The following is a 22,925-nucleotide window of genomic DNA, read 5'->3' as shown; positions in this document are numbered from 1 at the left end:
CCTTCTCTCTCCTTCTTCTCCTCTGATTGCTGGCACACAGAGAAGCGTGTCCTTCAGCATCCAAGGGCAAGAGGCATCCTGCATCCATCCTTTTGGCCTGTTTCCCATCCCGCATCCCATCCCAAACCTGGGACCAAAAGTGCATCTTTGGGAGATGGGGACCATCCTGCTTTGGCAAGCCATCGTCCTGCTGTGCCTCTGCAGAGGTGAGTCTCCAAGGGACCCAAAGTTGTTCCTTCCAGCCGGGACGGGGACCGAGTTCTCTTTTGCTAAGCCGAACTAGGGAAATGAAGCATTGGCTTCCTTCCCATCTTTCTCTTTACTCAACCAAAGCCTTTTGGACTTTAATCCTAAACTTTTCCATAGTTTTATTCTGAACTCACTTTGAAACTCCGTCTACACTGTGGAATGAATGTGGTGTGGCACCACTTTAAACAGCCTGCATTGCTTCTAATGTTGTGAGCCACTCTGGGTCTCAATCAAGTGAGAAAAGTGGGGTCTTGTTATTATTATTATTATTATTATTATTTAATAATGGTATTGATGATGATAACAACAACATGGCTCAATGCTACTGCTAATAATAATAATAATAATAATAATAATAATAATAATGATAATAAATGATAATAATAGTCTCACACATGTTGTTGTTATCATCATCAATACAACATGGCTCATATTATTATTATTATTTAATAATGGTATGGATGATGATAACAACAACATGTGTGAGACTATTATTATCATTTATTATCATTGCTATTATTATTATTATTATTATTATTATTATTATTAGCAGTAGCATTGAGCCATGTTGTTGTTATCATCATCAATACAACATGGCTCATATTATTATTATTATTATTATTATTATTTAATAATGGTATTGATGATGATAACAACAACATGTGTGAGACTATTATCATTTATTATTATTATTATTATTAGCAGTAGCATTGAGCCATGTTGTTGTTATCATCATCAATACAACATGGCTTGTATTATTATTATTATTATTATTATTATTAATATTATTTAATAATGGTATTGATGATGATGATGATAACAACAACATGTGTGAGACTTATTATCATGATAACATGTGTGAGACTATTATTATCATTTATTATCATTATTATCATTGTTATCATTATTATTAGCAGTAGCATTGAGCCATGTTGTTATCATAATCAATACATGGCTCAATGCTAATAATAATGATAACAATGATAATAATAGTCTCACTCATGGCTATGAGTAATAATAATCTTAATACTAATACTAAGTGCCATGGCTCAATGCTATGGGTAATAATAATAATAATAATAATAATATCACTCAAGGCTATGGTAATAATAAACTTAATACCAATAAGTGCCATGTCTCAATGCTAGGGATTATAACAGTATTGTTGTTGTTGTTGTTGACTACTCAATGCTAATAATAATAATAATAATAATAGCCTCACTTATGGCTACGAGTAATAATAATCCTAATACGGATAAGTGTCATGTCTCAATACTATGGGTTATAACAGTATTATTGTTGTTGTTGTTGATGAATACTCAATGCTAATAATAATAATAATAATAATAGCCTCACTCATGACTATGGGTAATAATAATAATCCTAATACCAATAAGTGTCATGACTCAAGGCTATTATTATTATTGCATTATTATTGTTGTTGTTGAATACTCAATGCTAATAATAATAATAATAATAATAATAATAGCCTCACTCATGGCTATGGGTAATAATAATCCTAATACCAATAAGTGTCATGTCTCAGTGCTATGGGTAATAGTGTTTTTGTTGTTCAATGCTCAATGCTCAATGCTAATAATAATAATAATAATAATAGCCTCACTCATGGCTATAGGTAATAATCATCCTAATACTAATAAGTGTCATGGCTTAATGCTATGGGTAATAGCAGTATTATTATTATTATTATGCAATGCTGAATGCTAATAACAATAATAATAATAGTCATGTGCCATGACTCAATGCTATGAATAATAATAATAATAATAATAATAGCCTCACTCATGGCTATGGGTAATAATAATCCTAATACTAATAATAACTGCTATGGCTCAATGCTATGGGTAATAATAATAATAATAATAATAATAATAATAATAATAGCCTCACTCATGGCTATGAGTAGTAATAATCCTAATACTAATAAGTGTCATGGCTCAATGCTATGGGTAATATTATTATTATTATTATTATTATTATTATTATTATGCAATGCTGAATGCTAACAACAACAACAACAACAACAACAATAGCCATGTGCCATGACTCAATTCTATGAATAATAATAATAATAATAATAATAATACCCATAGCATTGAGCCATGACACTTATTAGTATTAAAATTATTACTACTCATAGCCATGAATGAGGCTATTATTATTATTATTATTATTATTATTATTATTATTATTAACCATAGCATTGAGCCATAGCAGTTATTATTAGTATTAGGATTATTATTACCCATAGCCGTAAGTGAGGCTATTATTATTATTATTATTATTATTATTATTATTATTATGCAATGCTGAATGCTAACAACAACAACAATAACAATAGCCATGTGCCATGACTCAATGCTAATAATAATAATAATAATAATAATAATAACTTCACTTATGGCTATGGGTCATAATAATCCTAATACTAATAATAAGTGCTATGGTTCACTGCTTTGGGTAATAATAATAATAATAATAATAATAATAATAATAGCCTCACTCATGGCTATGGGTAGTAATAATCCTAATACTAATAAGTGTCATGGCTCAATGCTATGGGTAATAACAGTATTATTATTATTATTATTATTATGCAATGCTGAATGCTAATAACAATAATAATAGCTATGTGCCATGACTCAATGTTATTATTAATATTAATAATAATAATAATAATAATAATAATAATAATAATAGCCTCACTTATGGCTATGGGTCATAATAATTCTAATACTAATAATAAGTGTCATAGCTCAGTGTTATGGGTAGTAGTAGTAGCAGTAGTAATAATAATAGCAGCCTTAGGCATGGCTATGAATAATAATAATAATAATAATAATAATAATAATAAGTGCAATGGCTCAATGCTATGAGTTATAATGGTATTATTATTATTCTTCAATGCTCAGTGCTAATAATAATAACGAAAATAATAATAGCCTCACTCATGGCTATGGGTAATACTAATACTAATACTAATACTAAGTGCCATAGCTCAATGCTATGGGTAATAATAATAATAATAATAATAATAGTAATAGCCTCACTCTGGGTAACAATAATTGTAATGCAAATAATAAGAGTAATGGATCAATAACTAATAATAATAATAATAATAATAATAATAATAATAATACAACCATTGGCCCTGGCTCATATCTAGGGAATAATGGACTTTGTAGTTCGGTGAGGCACCAGCACTGCTTGTCAGAGAAGCCCTTGCAGAACTGCAACTCCCATGATTCCAGAAAATTGAACCAATCACCGTTAAATTGGTATCAAACTGCATTAATTTTACAGTGTAGATGCAACCAAAGACTGCAAAGCATGCCTCCTTTTTTAGTTGCCTGATATTCTTGCTAATTTTCTTTATTTGGGTCTTTTGAGGGGGGATATGCTTTATCCCATATTAATATTAATTAAGAATTTTTCCTTGAGTATTTTTAAAAATATCTATTTTTATTAGAGGTCTCTGGTATTATGTTTCTCACTTTGAGAGAATTACTCATCTTTCGGGACCTTCGAAAAGCCTTAAAATTGGGGTTTATATGTACTTTCACTTACACGTTGCACCCTTTGGTTTGCTCAACGTTCCTTTATGCCTCGGAAATGCAACCGAAAATAACGATCCGTTCAATTTGGACCGAATCCCAACCTTCTAAGTATTTCAGGAGGAATGACTCATTTGTATTTGATCCATGAAGTTCTTGGAGTCTTCCCCAAACTTGCTTTTGACATCAAGGCAGCCCTATGCAGCTTGTGGGACCTTCACCATTACTGGGGTCAGCTCTAAAATACTACAATTCCCACTATACCCAGTCCAAGTGGCAGGTGGGGATGATGGGTTTTGCTATCCAGTGCATCTAGAAGGGCTTTGGGTTGTGTATGCATGTGTGTGTGTGTATAAAAGCTTAGGTACCTGATGACACCGGCATGCATTAGAAAATGCATTCAGATGTGGGTAAACTACAACTCCCAACATTGTGGGTCCAGATCCAGTGTCATTTGGGTTCACAAGCCTCTCTGGATGCGAGTGAACTATAACTCCCAAAATTAATGATCAAATTCCACCCCCACCCCCCAAAACCCACCAGTATTCAAAGTTGGTCATGTTGGGTATATTAACCAAGTGTGGTCCAGATCCAATGTTGGTCGGGTTCACAGTGGTCTTTGATTGTGGGTGAACTACAGCTCCCAACATTGTGGGGCAGTTGTGGGTGAACTACAATTCCCTACATTGTGGGGCAATTACAAGAATTCAAAGTTGGTCATGTTGGGTATGTATGCCATGTTTGGTCCAGATCCAGTGTCATTTGGGTTCACAACGCTCTCTGGATGTGAGTGAACTATAACTCCCAAAATTAATGGTCAATTCCCCCCCCCAAAGCCCACCAGTATTCAAAGTTGGTCATGTTGAGTGTATTCACCAAGTGTGGTCCAGATCCAATGTTGGTTGGGTTCACATTGGTCTTTGATTGTGCGTGAACTACAACTCCCAACATTGTGGGGCAATTAATTCCCTTCAATCCTTGCCATTATTCAAAGTTGGTTTGTGTGCCATGTTTGGTTCAGATCCAGTGTCATTTGGGTTCACAAGGCTTTCTGGATGCGGGTGAACTATAACTCCCAAAATTAAAGGTCAGATTCCCCAAGTTGGTCCTGTTGGGTTTATTTACCAAGTGTGGCCCAGATCCATCATTGGTTGGGTTCACAATGCTTTATGGACACAAGACACCTAACAACCCAATGTATGTCATTCACTCAAAAAATTGATTTTGTCATTTGGGAGTTGTAGTTGCTGGGATTTATAGTTCACCTACAATCAAAGAGCATTCTGAACCCCACTGACAATAGAATTGGACCAAACTTGGCACACAATTCTCCTATGACCAACAGAAAATACTGAAAGGGTTTGGTGGGCAGTGTCCTTTGCTTTTGGAGTTGTAGTTCACCTACATCTAGAGAACACTGTGGACTCAAACAATGATGGATCTGGACCAAACTCTACACAAATACTCAATATGCCCAAATATGAACACTGGTGGAATTCGGGGGAAATAGAATCTTGACATTTGGGAGTTGTAGTTGCTGGGATTTATAGTTCACCTACAATCAAAGAGCGTTCTGAACCCCACCAATGATAGAATTGAACCAAATTGAACTCCTACAACAAACAGAAAATACTGGAAGGGTTTGGTGGGCAGTGTCCTTTGGTTTTGGAGTTGTAGTTCACCTACATCTAGAGATCAATGTGGACTCAAACAATGATGGATCTGGACCAAACTCTACATGAATACTCAATATGTCCAAATGTGAACACTGGTGGAGTTCGGGGAAAATAGAATCTTCACATTTGGGAGTTGCAGTTGCTGGGATTTATAGTTCACCTACAATCAAAGAGCGTTCTGAACCCCACCAACGATTGAATTGGGCCAAACCTCCCATATAGAACCCCCATGTGGGCCACAGCAACGCATAGCAGGGGACGTTTAGTCTACTAATATTTTGGGATTATTGAGTTGGAAGGGACTCCCAAAGGACATCTAGTCTAACCCTCTGGCATATAAGATTGCACGACTGCAAGGCTTGTGAGAAATGCCCATCTGACCTCCAAAGAAGGAGAACCCACTTCCCTCCAGTTAAAGTGGTTTCAAACTGCATTAATTCTACAGTGTAGATGCACCCAGCAGGATTTTTTCCCCCTTTGGATTCAGAACTTTTGGTGGAGTCTTTTCCCTCCCCTCTTTCAAGCTATATCTCGAAAAAGACTGATCCCACCTGCATCCAAACCAATACAAAGAGGCAACTGAAGGCTGGATCCCAATATTGTCTGCTTATGCAAGGAGGCTTGGGGGAGCTGGCTCGTCCTGCTCGGCTCAGCATCACTTTCCATTGTTTTGCTGCTCTGGACCTGCTCTCTTATGCAATCCTCTTATGCAAGGCGAACAATTGGCTCACCTGAACAGCTCAGCCCTGGCTTACCTTCCTAAGCCACCAGTTCCCTTTGTATCTCTATATTTACTAGAAGAAGGAGAACTTCATCCTCTCAAGACAATTTAAATCCATAATCTCCCATCTTCTAGGTCCAAGATGCAGCCTTAATCCCCAACCTCATACTTGTAGGAAGTTAACTCTGAATGCTTGATGCTGCATCTCTGTTATTAGTAGTATTAATATTGATATTAATACTATATTATTATTATTTCATAATATATTATTAGTAGGATTATTAGTTGCTGTGCCCTATATGGGGGTTCTGTGTGGGAGGTTTGGCCCAATTCTATCGTGGGTGGGGTTCAGAATGCTCTGTGATTGTAGGTGAACTATAAATCCCAGCAACTACAACTCCCAAATGTCAAGATTCTATTTTCCCCAAACTCCACCAATGTTCATATTTGGGCATATTGAGTATCTGTGCCAAGTTTGGTCCAGACCCATCTTTGTTTGAGTCCACAGTGATCTCTGGATGTGGGTGAACTACAATTCCCAAACTCAAGGTCAATGTCCACCAAACCCTTCCAGTGTGTTCTGTTGGTCATGGGAGCCCTGTGTGCTAAGTTTGGCCCAATTCCATCATTACTGGAGTTCAGAATGCTCTTTGATTGTAGGTAAACTATAAATCACAGCAACTACAACTCCCAAATGTCAAGGTCCATTTCCCTTAAACTCCATCTGTGTTCGTATTTGGGCATATGGAATATTCGTGCCAAGTTTGGTCCAGATCCATCATTGTTTGAGTCCACAGTGCTCTCTGGATGTGGGTGAACTACAATTCCCAAACTCAAGGGCAATGTCCACCAAACCCTTCCAGTTTTTTCTGTTGGTCATGGGAGCCCTGTGTGCTAAGTTTGGCCCAATTCCATCATTAGTGGAGTTCAGAATGCTCTTTGATTGTAGCTGAACTATAAATCCCAGCAACTACAACTCCCAAATGACAAAATCAATTTTTGACATACATTGGGTTGTTAGGTGTCTTGTGTCCAAAAAGCATTGTGAACCCAACTAATGATGGATCTGGACCACACTTGTTAAATAAACCCAACATGACAACATTGAATATTGGTGGACTTGGAGGATGGGGATTTGACCTATTATTTTGGGAGTTATAGTTCACCCGCATCCAGAAAGCCTTGTGAACCCAAATGACACTGGATCTGAACCAAACATGGCATACAGACCAACTTTGAGTACATGGTCAACATGACCAACTTTGAATACTGGCAAGGATTGAAGGGAATTAATTGCCCCACAATGTTGGGAGTTGTAGTTCACCCACAATCAAAGGCCACTGTGAACCTGACCAACATTGGATCCTGGACCACACTTGGTAAATACTTGGTTTTTGAGTTCTGTTAATCCCACAAACGAACATTACATTTTTATTTATATAGATATAATACTATATTGCATAGTGTATTATTATATTATTTTATTGTTATTATAATACTATATTGCATAATATAGTATTATTGTTATCATTGCTATTTGATTGTGGAATATATTAACTTGGAAGGCAGCGGACTCTTGTTCTTACACAGTGGCTGGATGTCCATCTGTCGAGTGTGCCTTAAGTTGTGTATTCCTCCATAGCCAAAATGGGGTTGGACTAGATAACCTTTGCAAGCTCTTTCTAACTATTTGGATTCTAGGATTGCCAGATTCATTTGACACATCAACTCATTGAACAAGATCCTCAAACAGAACAGAAAAATGCTGTTTGTTGATAATGTGTTCCAATTCAATAGCTCTCACCCTGCAAAACAGCAGTGTATGCTTCCTTTGAAAAACACAATGAGGAACAATGCCAAGTGCCTTCGAGGTCTTTTCCAGCTTCTGTTGAACACCTGCCTCCCATACAATTTTAATAAGCCAGGTTCAGGTAGAATACAAACAAAGGGAATGGGACACATCACCTGGACACCTGTTGGGATATTGTGAAATCCTCCATTGTATTATTTCACTCCAACCGAGACAATACAAAAGGCCTTTCACAGTGACAAATGCAATAGGATTGTAAATCCTAGACTTCTGGAGAGGCTTGGCTTTGCCTTTTTCTGCTCTGCTTTGGTGCAAGGTGAACTACAACTTCCATCGTGTGGAGTCAATACCCCAACTCCTCCAGTACGTTTAGTTGCTGATTACTTCTGCCCTGTTTGTTGTGCATGTGATCGGAGGTGACTCCCCCCTCCCCTTTCCAGGGCTCCGTAAAAGATAGTTCAAAATCAGGGAATCTATAGTTTTGCCAAGGACACCAGGCTGATTTGATCCCATTATTTATTTATTTATTTATTTACAGCTTTTATATTCCGCCCTTCTCAGGGCGGATTACAGTGTACACATATATGTCAAACATTCAATGCCAATTTTTGACATACAAACATATACAGACATAGACAGAGGCTATTTAACTTTTTCTGGCCGCCAGGGGAGCTGTCGCTTTCATCGTCCATCTGCTACACTGATGAAGTATTTCCGCATTCCCCGCATGCTTCCCCGCTGGAATGCTTTGCTGGAGTCTTCTTTATGGCCTCATAAATCAGTTAATTTAGCCTCCCCACACTTTAAGGTGGTACCTAATTTTCCTACTTGACAGATGCAACTGTCTTTCGGGTTGCAAAGGTTGACAACAGGCTACACACAGTTGGTTGGAAACCCACTCCAATCCAGGCTGGCTTTTTGGTCAGAGTGATCTTAATGCAGCTGACACTCGGCCAGCTGCGCCACAATCCCCTATCTCCCCTCCTGTTTGGGGAGCCTGATGTGACTTCCCCTTAGACCCTGCACGATTCCCCCTTTTCCTATGAACTCTGTGTATGCTCCCTTGAGATCATACACAGCAATCCCTCGTTGACCGAGTAGGATAGTCTTCCAGGATCAGTGTTCTTGTGGGTCCGTAGGTGTCTGTGGAGCCCTATTCTTGATCTGCATCTTCTCCCGCTGTGAGGGCATTGGTTTCCAGGTGGAAGGTGGTCTTGGTCGGGGTTGGCTTGACACGCCTTCCTCTTGGCATGTTTCTCTCTTTCGTCCTCCATTTCTGCCTCTTCAAATTCTACAGCACTGCTAGTCACGGCTGACCTCCAGCTGGAGCGCTCAAGGGCCAGGGCTTCCCAGGTCTCAGTGTCTATGCCAGAGTTTTTAAGGTTGGCTTTGAGCCCATCTTTAAATCTCTTTTCCTGCCCACCAACATTCAGTTTTCTGTTCAGATGGTGGTTGGGCATCCGGACAACGTGGCCAGTCCAGCGGAGCTGATGATGGAGGACCATCACTTCAATGCTGGTGGTCTTTGCTTCTTCCAGCACGCTGACGTTTGTCCGCCTGTCTCCCAAAGAGATTTGCAGGATTTTCCGGAGGCAACGTTGATGGAATCGTTCCAGGAGTTGCATGTGACGTCTGTAGACAGTCCACGTCTTGCAGGCATATAGCAGATGACAACCTTGTCTGTGTGCATTCAGATGAAGACCTACAAGCCACTCTAAACACCTTCACAGAAGCATACGAGAAACTCGGCCTGTCTTTGAACATCAAGAAAACCAAGGTGCTGTTCCAGCAGTCACCAACCAGTCCCTCTCCAATGCCAGAGATACAGCTTAATGGTGTAACATTAGAAACTGTGGACCATTTCCGCTCCTCCCTTGGCAGCCACCTCTCCACCAAAGCCAACATCCGACACCGAAATACAATGCTGCGAGTGCAGCATTTTTCCAAATGAAGCAGAGAGTTTGAGGACCGGGACATCCGTAGGGATACCAAGGTGCTTGTTTATAAAGCTACTAGCGGTCCCCTGCCACACATTGCTGTGGCCCAGTCTCATGAGCTGGGAAATAAAGTAATGAGAAAGTGTTGGTTTCTAAAATATGTAATGTCTTGATGGTTGTGGGTTAAAAGTATTTCTTGTTGTTTCTTTGTCAATGTTGACGTGGAGATTTGTTTGGTTTGCCTACTCTGGAATATGCAACATATCATAGTCCTTCTTTAGGGGTTCCTTTCAAATCTATTATACTGAATCTGTCATATACATATATGTGTGTGTGGCTGGATGGCCCTTTGTCAGGAGGGCTGTGATTATGTTTTCTTGCCCTGGTAAAGGGAGTTGGACTGGATGGCTTTTAGGCAACATTTCTCAACCTGGGAAGTCAAGACCCGGGGGGGGGGGGGGGGGGGGCAGTCACCAGAGGGGTGTCAAAAGGGTCACCAAAAACACCAGAAAACACAGTATTTTCCATTGGTCATGGGGGTTCTGTGTGGGATGTTTGGCCCAATTCCTTCATTGGTCGGGTTCGGAATGCTCTTTGATTGTAGGTGAACTATAAATCGCAGCAACTACAACTCCAAACTGTCAAAGTTTATTTTCCCCAAACTCCATCTGTGTTTATATTTGGGCATATTGAGTATTCGTGCCAAGTTTGGTCCAGATCCATTATTGTTTGAGTCCACAGTGCTCTCTGGATGTAGGTGAACTATAACTCCCAAACTCAAGGTCAATGCCCATCAAACCCTTCCAGTATTTCCTGTTGGTCATGGGAGTTCTGTGTGCCAAGTTTGGTTCAATTCCATCATTGACAGAGTTCAGAATGCTCTTTGATTGTAGGCGAACTATAAATCCCAGCAACTACAACTCCCAAATGAAAAAATCATAATTTTTTGAGTGATGGTCACTCCTTGTGTTGTGAGACGTTTTGTTGCCAAATTTGGTGTGATTTTGTTCATTGGTTCTTTTGTTTTTAAGGTACTCATTATGCACAGAGCATTTATATATATATATATAGATTGTCCTCCCAACCCTGCTATACGCATGCTCCCTTGCCCCATTCCTCATTCCCTATATGTATGTATGTCTATATAAGAAAATATGAAGGAAAGTAACCTTTTCATGAACCAGCAACCCATGGTGCTTGGAGTTTCCAAACTTCCTGAGCCAATAATCCCCTAACAAAGGATTTCACCAAGCCCATTTGCATGGACAGTAAGTAAAGGGCTCTGTCTGACCGGACCTCGGAGGGCTAATAGGCAGGCCATCCAGAATGATGGGGGTCTATGGACACTTTGGATCACCCAACACAAAGGACATCTCTTCATCTACGAGGAACTGGGGATTTGTCATCCGCCTCCCTGCTGTGACACATCCTGATCTCCTGAAACTAGCATCTACTTCATCAATGAACTCCATATCGCAGGACAGTATGACAAAGGACCTAGCCTTTCGGGGCTAGATAGGAATGTTAATTCAAAGAATCAAACAATAACTCAGGCCAGGCTTGAGAGCCTAAAGCTATCACCCAGCCATTTGGCAAACACCAGTCATCTTAATCCAATCAACTAGACATTTCTTCATTGTTTCCCTGTTGCCCGCCTCCCTTCCACCCATTGGTTGGGTGGCCAAAAGCAGGGCCAGGGCACAGGCCCTCATTGGATCTCCTCCTGGCTTGCTGACATCACAGCCAATCAAAACAAAGCCAGCTCAGTGGGCGTGGGCATGGGAACTTTTGAATTTGAAGGCTATATATTTTGTATTTCTCTACCCAGTGGGTTATGTCGATTTGTTGGCAGACTACTGCAATCATCATCCTTTCCAGCTAGAATGAAATAAAACCTCAGTGGCTTTCTCTTCTACTTGGTGAGATTTATTCTGGAACACTGGCTTCTTTTCTCACCAGGCAACCCACAATGGTTTGGATCTCTCTATCCACAGCCACTCTAAATTGCTCGACAACATGCAGACAGAGTTGAAAAGAGTGGGAAAGGGTTAAGGGAGAGGCACTGGGCGGGATCATGCAAATTCCACACCAATGGAGAGAGTAATTAACACTGGGATGTCTGCGGTGGAGGAAACACCTAAAATTGTCCCCGAATGAAAGCATTTCTTGGGTGGTGGGCAGGATGGTGTTTGGGGAGGGCATTGGCAGGGGTTGGGCTACACGTTCATGGCACTCGCTATAACCTGCAATGTAATTGGAGGGAGAGCTTTTGGTGGTTCCTCAGCACTTTGGGTTAAAGTTGTTCGTGGAAGCAGGAGCTTGTCCGTGGAAGTGGGCACCCCAGCCACATACACATTATCACTTTTATTATATGTATAGATAGAAGATGTGTATAGATAATGGATACAAATATAATCAATAATAATACAAACAAGGATATAAAACATATATATTTATGTTTTCCTTTTCAGCCTTTGCCTTGCCGCTAACCACTCAGCTGTCAGAAGAAGATGAAAAGGTAAGGAAAGGAAAAAAAAGAGGCACAGTGGGACCATGTTGTAGCACCACTGGTTGGGGAGTCAGCTGCATTAAAATCGCTATGACCAAAAGGTCATGAGTTGGAAGCCAGCCCAGGTCGGAATAACCTCCCGATCATTTGTCTAGCTTGCTGTCGACCTTTGCAGCATGAAAGACAGTTGCATCTGTCAAGTAGGAAATGTAGGTACCGCTTATGTGGGAGACTAATTTACGACACCACAAAACTCTCCAACAGCGTGCGAAAGAATGAGGAAGTAGTCAAACTACAAGAGAGGAGATTCCATCTGAACATGAGGAAGAACTTCCTGACTGTGAGAGCCGTTCAGCAGTGGAACTCTCTGCCCCGGAGTGTGGTGGGGGCTCCTTCTTTGGAAGCTTTTAAACAGAGGCTGGATGGCCATCTGTCAGGGGTGATTTGAATGCAATATTCCTGCTTCTTGGCAGAATGGGGTTGGACTGGATGGCCCATGAGGTCTCTTCCAACTCTTTGATTCTATGATTCTATGATCCTTTGGTGTCACAAGTGGACAGTAAAGTGACAGCTCCCCCGGTGGCTGGAATTCAAAAAGCATACCCTCATGAAGCTGGAAAGTTAAATAGCCTCTGTGTGTCTGTCTATATATGTTGTGTGTCTATGGCATTGAATGTTTGCCACATATATGTGCATTGTGAACCACCCTGAGTCCACTTTGGGGTGAGAAGGGCGGAATACAATAAATAAATCTGGTTGGGTTTATTGAAAGAGACAATAAAGCCTGACGAAAGCCGACGACGAAAGAAACCCACATTATAGCAAACCACAGCTCAGACATTGCCTTCTTGTTGGCTTTGAGGTAGCTGAACAATGAACCCTCTAAATAAATTGCTGGTTTGGGATGATGGGACTTGTAGTCCAATACATCTATGCTAGGGAAAAAGTTTGAAATTAAGGGAAAGAGAATGGTAGAAGAAAGGACCCCAATATACTTGTGTTTGTACAGATGGAATAGAGTGGAATAGAGTCAGTCCTAATACCCATGGGCAGATGGCATAAGGAAATCTGGGTTGGAATAGGAGTTTGAGAGATGCTATAGCTGTGGTTCTCAACCTGTGGGTCCCCAGATGTTTTGGCCTTCAACTCCCAGAAATCCTAACAGCTGGTAAGCTAGCTCATATTTCTGGGACTTGTAGGTCAAAACACCTGGGGACCCACAGGTTGAGAACCACGGTGCTATAGGGACTATATGTCTTTCTGGTTTTCCATACCAGGTGACCAAATGCATCACCGAAATCTTGGCAGACACCCTTTCCGGACCCAGCCCGCACCCAGTGACCAGCGAATGCATGAAGATATTAAGGGAAGGTAAGTGGATATTGCTAGGAAAGAAGCTCAAGCAATATCCAATGCTTTTTAATATTAGTATTTTTGAATCTCCTTTGACAAAGAAAAAGCAGGGTATAAAATAGTAATATTACTATGTATTATTATTATTATTATTATTATTATTATTAATTCCCTACTGTGAAATAATAAATTATTTTCCTTGACTCCTATCAAAAAGAATGGGTGTCCTGTTCTCTTATGGGAAATACTTTGATCCATATGGTCTATTATTATTATTATTATTATTATTATTATTATTATTATGGAGTCCCCGGTGGCGCAGTGGGTTAAACCCCTGTGCCGGCAGAAGACCGATAGCTCGCAGGTTCGAATCCGGGGAAAGGCGGATGAGCTCCCTCTATCAGCTCCAGCTCCCCAAGTGGGGACATGAGAGAAGCCTCCCACAAGGATGATAAAAACATAAAATCATCCGGGCATCCCCTGGGCAACGTCCTTGCAGACAGCCAATTCTCTCACACCAGAAGCGACTTGCAGTTTCTCAAGTCGCTCCTGACACGACAAAAAAATATATATTATTATTTCTCTTGACTCCTGATGAAACAGCTGAGCCGTTCCCTTTCCAAAGGTGATCAATAACAACAACAACAATAATAATATATCATCTTTGATCAAAGAGTTTCCCATAAGAGGACAGAACAGTCCAATTGTTTCGTCAGGAGTCAAGAGAAATAATTTATTATTTCACAGTATGGAATAATAATAATAATAATAATAATAATAATAATAATACGAGGGTTGAATGAAAAGTAATGCCTCCACCTTCGTAACTCCTCAACGGATGGCAGTACTTGTATGCGGCAGGTACTGGCTTGTTCAGTAGACTCTCCTCTACAGTTCAATTTTGGTGGGAAGCCTTAGCATTGAACGATTGTGTGGTTAAAGTGCAAAGTATGGAACCCTGCGCAGATGGTCGGTCAATGCGACTTAAGCAATGTGCAGTCATTGAATTCTTGACAGCAGAAGGTGTCACCCCAAAGGAGATTCATCAGAGAATGCAAGCTGTTTATGGTTATTGTGTTGAGTTGAGTGCTGTGCATCGTTGGGCGAGTAACTTTAAAAATGTTGAGGTGGGAACATCTGACTTGCATGACAAACAAAGAGTTGGACGTCCTGTGACAGCAACCACCGAGTTTCACAAGCAAAAGGTTGACAGATTGATTCAGAACAATCGTCGTATCACTCAGAGGAATTTCAAGCATAATCGGCATTTCACAAGAATGTGTGGGTCACATTATTGCTTGACTTGGCTATTGGAAGATCTGTGCATGATGGGTACCCAGAATGTTGACACCTGAAATGTCAGATGCCACCACATGCCACCACAGCAGAACTTCAGAGACTGGATCTCACCACTGTACAGCATCCTCCATACAGTCCAGATTTAGCACCGTCTGACTTCCATCTGTTTCCGATAATGAAAGAAGATCTGCAGGGATATCATTATGCTTCTGATGAAGACATTGAGAGAACTGTGAGACGCTGGTTGTGGAAACAGAGCGTTGACTTCTTCTGTGACAGCTTCAGAAAATTTGTTCGTCGTTGGCAGAAATGCATCCAATTGTCTGGTGATTATGTGCAAAAATGAACAGTGGTAGTTAAAGAGCACATTCTAAGGATTATTTCTGCATTTATTAAAATATTCACATCCAAACCCAAGTAACAATGGTGGAGGCATTACTTTTCATTCAACCCTCATAATAATGGATCATCAATGTTGTAATCCCAGGTGATAGCAGAATTGACGAAAAGCAACTGGAAAGGCCTACACGATATGAGGATTTCAAGACTGAACTGCAAAGACTCTGGCACAAGCCAGTCAAGGGGGTCCCAGTGATGATCGGCACACTGGGTGCAGTGCCTAAAGACCTTGGCCTGTACTTAAACACAATCGGCGCTGACAAGATTATCATCTGTCAGCTGCAAAAGGCCATCTTACTTGGATTTGCATGCATTATTCGCCAATACATCACAAAGTCTTAGACACTTAGGAAGTGTCCGACGTGGGATGAAATGCAAAAGCCAGTATAGTGATTTTGTTTGCTGTGTACTCATCTTGTTGTATATCAAATAATAAGTATTATTACTATTTATACACTGCTTATTATTATTATTATAGATCACCTTTGATCAAAAGTTATCCCCCAAGAGAACAGAACAGCTCAACTATTTCATTATTATTATCATCATCATTATTATTATGATTTCTAGCCTGCTTATGACTCTGACCAAAACACAAAGCAGCTCATAACATTAAAATGTAATATGCATAATGAGATAATTGCTGTAGCTTCATCTTAGATGCTTTGAATTTGGTATATGTGATATGGACATATCCATGTATGTTATTATACACCTGCTATTGTTGTGTGTCCATTTCAGACGAAAGAGTCCTTGCGATGCTCCATCACCAGCATCTCCTCTCGGAGCTAGAAGAACTCGCGCATCAAGGTCTTAATTCTTTTTAATTTTTTTTAAATTAATGAGCTGAAAATTGCATACCTTCCAACTTGTTCATCCTCTGCTGTCCCATTTTCTCAGCTGTTTTTATACTGTCCTGGTTTCTCTCTCCACTTTCCCCATTGTCCTCGTGTTCCTTCCATACAAAATGTTGAAATTGTCTGTGCTCGGAGTTTTTTGCGTGGAAAAAGCAGCTTGAGAAACTGCAAGTCACTTCTGGTGTGAGAGAACTGGCTGTCTGCAAGGACATTGCCCAGGGGACATCCAGATGTTTTACCATCCTTGTGGGAGGCTTCTCTCATGTCCCTGCATGGGGAGCTGGAGCTGACAGAGGGAGCTTATCCACACTCTCCCCAGATTCGAACCTGTGACCTGTTGGTCTTCAGTCCTGCCGGCACAAGAGTTTAACCCACTGCACCACAGGGACATTGCCCAGGGGACGTTCAGATGTGTTACCATCCTATGGGAGGATTCTCTTATGTCCCCACACGAGAAGCTGGAGCTGACAGACGGGAGCTCACCCCGTTTTGTGGATTCAAACCACCGACCTTCAGGTCACCAGTCATGCTGCCACAAGGGTTTAACCCATTGCACCACCGCAGTTCCTTACTGTGCTCCTTTAACACAACAGGAATGGATTGAGTTTTACCGTTCCAAACCCATATGTATATCCCAATGTTTATGCCTATTTCTAATTGATTTTGCCCCTTTTTCAACAAGTGTCTTCAGAGTCTCCCCTGGAAAAAAGTGGGGTATATGGGAACATAATAATAAAAATTATAACTAGCTGTTGCCAACCTTCCCTCCCTCTTTCTCTCCTTCTTTCTCTCTCCCCTTCCTTCCTTCCTTCCTTCCTTCCTTCCCTCCCTCTCTTTCCTTCTTTCCCTTTTTTCTTTCCTTCTCTCCTTTCTTCCTCCTCTTCCTCCCTCCCCTTTTCTTTCTTTTCCTCTTTCTCCCCTTTCTCCCTTCTTTACCTATTCTTGGACTGCAACTCCCAGCAGTCCTCCTGATCTATCTATCTATCTATCTATCTATCTATCTATCTACTGAGACATCTATCTATCTATCTCTCTATCTCTCTATCTCTCTATCGCTAATCTATCTATCTGGAGGATTGCTGGGAATTGAAGTCCAGGAATAGGAAATTGGAAATATGCAGGAATTCGGATGGTCTCAAAGAAATCCAAGGAGAATAAAGCTTGCTGCTTGGAAGCCGTGCATTTGGATTATCCTTCTCTCCTAAAGGGCCTGGTCTAGGGGATGCTGGGAGCTGTAGTCTGGAAGAAAGTGTGGATATGCGATTGTGTGTTTTGTTTGAAGGGGGAGTTATTATTGTGCATGCGCTGCAGTGTCTTTTTGCTTTTTAAAGTCTCTTTTGCTATGTTATTCAGTATTTTTATGAGTGATGGCCACTCGTTGGCCTGAGAGGTGTATTGTGTCCAAATTTGGTTTCAATTTGTTCAGTAGTTTTTGAATTATGTTAATCCCACAAACGAACACTACATTTTTATTTATATAGACTAGCCGTCCCCTACCTGGCGTTGCTATGGCCCAGTCTGGTGATCTGGAAAATAAAGTAATGAGAAAGTGTTGGTTTATAATATATAATTGTTCTTCTTTAGGGGTACCTTTCCAATCTATCATACTATATCTGTGTGTGTGTGTGAATCATATCTATATCTATGGCTGGATGGCTCTTTGTCAGGAGGGCTTTGATTACATGTTCTTGCCCTGGTGAAGGAAGTTGGACTGGATGGCCTTAAGTATTATCTGTTGGTTATGCGGGTTCTGTGTGGGAAGTTTGCCCCAATTCTGGTGGGGTTCAGAATGCTCTTTGATTGTAGGTGAACTATAAATCCCAGTAACTACAACTCCCAAATGTCAAGGTCTATTTCCCCTAAACTTCATCTGTGTTCATATTTGGGCATATGAAATATTCGTACCAAGTTTGGTCCAGATCCATCATTGAGTCCACAGTGCTCTCTGGATGTAGGTGAACTACAACTCCAAAACTCAAGGTCAATGCCCACCAAACACTTCTACTGTTTTCTGTTGGTCATGGGAGTCTTGTGTGCCACGTTTGGTTCAATTCCATCATTGGTGGAGTTCAGAACGTTCTTTGATTGTAGGTGAACTATAAATCCCAGTAACTACAACTCCCAAATGTCAAGGTCTATTTCCCCTAAACTCCATCTGTGTTCATATTTGGGCATATGGAATATTCGTACCAAGTTTGGTCTAGATCCTTCATTGTTTGAGTCCACAGTGCTCTCTGGATGTAGGAGAACTACAACTCCAAAACTCAAGGTCAATGCCCACCAAACCCTTCTAGTGTTTTCGATTGGTCATGGGAGTCCTGTGTGCCAAGTTTGGTTCAATTCGATCATTCAGAATGCTCTTTGATTGTAGGTGAATTATAAATCCCAGCAATGACAAAATGACAAAATCATTTTTTTTGAGTGATGGTCACTCCTTGGGTTAGTAGGTGTCTTGTGGCCAAACATGGCAGCAATTTGTCCAGTGGTTTTTGAGTTATGTTAATCCCACAAACGAACATTACATTTTTATTTATATCAATTGGCAACCCCATAAACCGAAGTCATCCTATCATGTCTTGTAAACTAAGGGCTTTGTTGACTGAGTGTACCCATCTGTAATGTGGTCTTCCTCTTTTCTTTCTACCTTTCCAAGCATTATTGTGTTTTCCTACTGAGCCGTGCCTTCTCCAATTTCTCCCTGTTGGTCTTTAGAGAATGTAAAGCACCGCCTGGGCCACGAAGCCTGGGAAGGAGAAAATGGTGAGCAGGAAGAGGTGAAGAAGAGGGGCACGAAACCCATCTTGCAGAGAGAAGCCGCCGATGAGAAGATGAGCGAGCAAAGTGGAGGAAGGAAGGAAGAGGAAGAGGAGCGGAAAGAGTACGAGAAGACAGAAAAAATGGAAGAGAAGGTGAAGGAGGAGAAGGTCTCGGAAGAAGAGGCCCACCGTCAAGCTTTGGAGGAGCAGGTCAAGGAGCTGATGGAGGAAGAGGAGGAAGGGAAGAAGGAAGAAGAGGAGGAGGAAGCGAGGAAGAAAAAGAGGAGTTCTTCAGAGACGTGGTCTTCTAAGGAATATTTTGGCCACGTCAAGAGCAGAAGTCCAGGTGGGCCCAAGATCAGGGAGGGGATATTTCAAGGGGACCAAGACGAGAGGAAGAGGAATGGGTTGGCCAAGAGGCGCTTCAAGCTGGAGGAGGAAGATGAGAGCGAGGAAGAGGAGCCAAGGAAGTACCACCACCGAGGGGTCAACCAAGGCCGTCACCATGACTGGGATGAAGAGGAGGTGAAGAAGAGGCCATATCTGGCAAAGCGAGTGGCTGAGAAGGCCAGCGATGAGGAGACCTCTCAGTTCGAAGAGGAAGAGAAAGGGGTCAAAATCTCCAACTCTCAGAGCCACCTCCACGGAGGATGGAAACCATGGCAAGAAGAAGAGCAAGAGGAAGAAGTAGGTGGGTCAAAGCATGGGCACCACCATCAAAGCAGTGGTTTGGACCTCAAGAAGAGGCATGAGAAGGATGCCATGTACCTGAAGGGCAGATATCACACCCACGATGCTGAGGAGGAGGAAGAAAGGGAGGCCAGCCCAGATGAGGTCAGTATTCCTACTCCATGATGCAGTGGACAGGTACTTTGAGGTTTGACTTCCTTGTTGGGAAGGCAAAGGGGTGTGCTGATGTTTAGGATGGAGACCCTTATGTTTGAGCAGATGCTCAAAAGGTCAATTAATCAACAGATTAAGTGGTCTTGTTTTTGGTTGATCCAAAGGTGAAAGCATGAAGCAGTGGATACACATTACAAGAAGAGATTCCACCTAAGCATTAGGAAGAACTTCTTGACTGTAAGAACTGTTTATCCATGCGATAGACTGCCTCTGAGGGTCTTCTCCTTCTTTGGAAGTCTTTAAACAGATGTTGGACGGGCATCTTTCAGGCGTGTTTTGAGTTGTGTGCATGGCAGAAAGGGAGCTGGACTTGATAGCCCTCGAGGCCCCTTTCTGACTTTCTGATTCTGAATCAAAACATTGTTTTGGCCAATGCAGCTAAAGAAGGACTCTCTTCTCTCACTATTTCTGTCTTTCAGGAACTGAAGAAGTTGGAGGAGATTGAGGAAGAGTTGAAAAGGGCTGCCGAGAGGCTTGAGAAACTCAAAAGGGGGAAGTAGCCCATTCGCTGCTGTTTTCGGAAGCAGGGTGGGCAGCGAAAAGGATCACCTTCTGCCCATTCTTTCCCCTCTTCCTTCCTTTGCAATCTTTGTAAATATATCTTCTCTCTCTTTCTCTTTTTCTCTCTTCAGCTTGGCTTTGGACTGTTAATGGAGCTTTCCCCAACCCAAAAAACACAATCCCTCCATCCCTAAAGAGACCCTATCCCCAACCCAAAAAACACAATCCCTCCATCCCTAAAGAGACCTTATCCCCAACCCAAAAAACACAATATCTCCATCCCTAAAGAGACCCTATCCCCAACCCAAAAAAACACAATCCCTCCATCCCTAAAGAGACCCCATCCCCAACCCAAAAAATACAATCCCTCCATCCCTAAAGAGACCCTATCCCCAACCCAAAAAAACACAATCCCTCCATCCCTAAAGAGACCCTATCCCCAACCCAAAAAAACACAGTCCCTCCATCCCTAAAGAGACCCTATCCCCAACCCAAAAAAACACAGTCCCTCCATCCCTAAAGAGACCCTATCCCCAACCCAAAAAACACAATCATTCCATCCCTAAAGAGACCCTATCCCCAACTCAAAAAAACAAAATCCCTCCATCCCTAAAGAGACCCTATCCCCAATCCAAAAAACAAAATCCCTCCATCCCTAAAGACCCTATCCCCAACCCAAAAAACACAATCCCTCCATCCCTAGAGAGACCCTATCCCCAACCCAAAAAACACAATCCCTCCATCTCTAAAGAGACCCTAATCCCCAACCCAAAAAACACAATCCCTCCATCCCTAAAGAGACCCTATCCCCAATCCAAAAAAACAACCCCTCCATCCTTAAAGAGACTCTATCCCCAACCCAAAAAACACAATCCCTCCATCTCTAAAGAGACCCTATCCCCAACCCAAAAAACACAATCCCTCCATCCCTAAAGAGACCCTATCCCCAATCCAAAAAAACAACCCCTCCATCCCTAAAGAGACTCTATCCCCAACCCAAAAAACACAATCCCTCCATCTCTAAAGAGACCCTATCCCCAACCCAAAAAACACAATCCCTCCATCCCTAAAGAGACCCTATCCCCAATCCAAAAAAACAACCCCTCCATCCCTAAAGAGACCCTATCCCCAACCCAAAAAACACAATCCCTCCATCCCTAAGGAGACCCTATCCCCAATCCAAAAAAACAACCCCTCCATCCCTAAAGAGACCCTATCCCCAACCCAAAAAACACAATCCCTCCATCCCTAAGGAGACCCTATCCCCAATCCAAAAAAACAACCCCTCCATCCCTAAAGAGACCCTATCCCCAACCCAAAAAACACAATCCCTCCATCCCTAAAGAGACCCTATCCCCAACCCAAAAAAACACAATCCCTCCAACCCTACCACCATCCTTCCCTAAAAGCAAAAAATACTTCAAATTCCAAGTTGCTTCTTGTCACTTGGGGAAACTAACTGCTCTTTGGGATCTGCTTGGCTATTTGCAGGATACTTGGCATACCCTAAAAGTTCTATGCGGCCTTGTTGTTGTTTTCCACCTCTATAAACACACCCAGATTTTGGGAGAGTCCATCTTATGTAGCAGGAAGTGGCGAAACCTTAATCCTTTCCAATGTTTCTGAGCCGCGATTTGAGTGTTGGACGAGGACCCTGGGAGACCAGAGTTCGAATCCTTGCTCAGCCATGGAAACCCACTGTTGGGCCAGTCAATCTCAGCTTCAATTTAAGACAAAGGCAAGCCCCTTCTGAACAAACCTTGCCATGAAAAATCCACAACAGGGTCGCCATTAAGTCAGAAATGCCTTGAAAGCACGCAACAATAATTATCACATCCTCACAGTCCCTTACGATCAGCCTTAGGGCTTTATGGTTTAGGACAGGGGTCCTCAAACAAAGGCCCGGGGGCCAAATATGGCCCTCCAAGGTCATTTACCCGGCCCTCGCTCAAGAACAACCTAAGTCTGAAACGACTTGAAAGCACACAACAACAACAACAATACTGTATTGTCGAAGGCTTTCATGGCCGGAATCACTGGGTTGTTGTAGGTTTTTTCGGGATATATGGCCATGTTCTAAAGGCATCTTCTCCTGACGTTTCACCTGCATCTATGGCAAGCATCCTCAGAGGTAGTGAGGTCTGTTGGAACTAGGAAAAAGTGTTAATATATCTGTGGAATGACCAGGGTGAGACAAAGGACTCTTGTCTGTTGGAGCTAGGTGTGAATGTTTCAACTGATCACCTTGATTAGCATTCGATTGCCTGGCAGTGCCTGGAGCAATCTTTTGTTGAGAGGTGATTACCGTAGATGTTCTTGTTTGTTTCCTCTCTGTTGTTGTGCTGTTCTGATTTTAGAGTTTTTTTAATATTGGTAGTCA

The 22,925-nt window shown here is 41.6% G+C and overlaps 1 protein-coding gene across 2 annotated transcripts; it reads left to right on the top strand.

The window, feature by feature from the left end:
• On the top strand, positions 1 to 21,648 carry LOC132782147 (chromogranin-A). Of its 2 annotated transcripts, XM_067461006.1 has the most exons (6): positions 1 to 206; positions 12,440 to 12,486; positions 13,755 to 13,848; positions 16,270 to 16,338; positions 19,098 to 19,975; positions 20,464 to 21,648. In XM_067461006.1, the coding sequence occupies exons 1-6, from the start codon at positions 155 to 157 to the stop codon at positions 20,542 to 20,544; spliced, it is 1,221 nt and encodes a 406-aa protein (XP_067317107.1). In that variant the 5' UTR covers positions 1 to 154; the 3' UTR covers positions 20,545 to 21,648. The 2 variants fall into 2 exon arrangements, with proteins under 2 accessions (XP_067317107.1, XP_067317109.1); XM_067461008.1 differs by lacking the exon at positions 16,270 to 16,338.
• Positions 21,649 to 22,925: the final 1,277 nt, after the last annotated feature.

Source organism: Anolis sagrei, chromosome X (genome assembly GCF_037176765.1).
Source record: "Anolis sagrei isolate rAnoSag1 chromosome X, rAnoSag1.mat, whole genome shotgun sequence".
NCBI lineage: Eukaryota > Metazoa > Chordata > Lepidosauria > Squamata > Dactyloidae > Anolis > Anolis sagrei.
The sequence above is the reverse complement of the archived record's forward strand: the minus strand, read 5'-3'. Positions and strand labels throughout refer to the sequence as shown.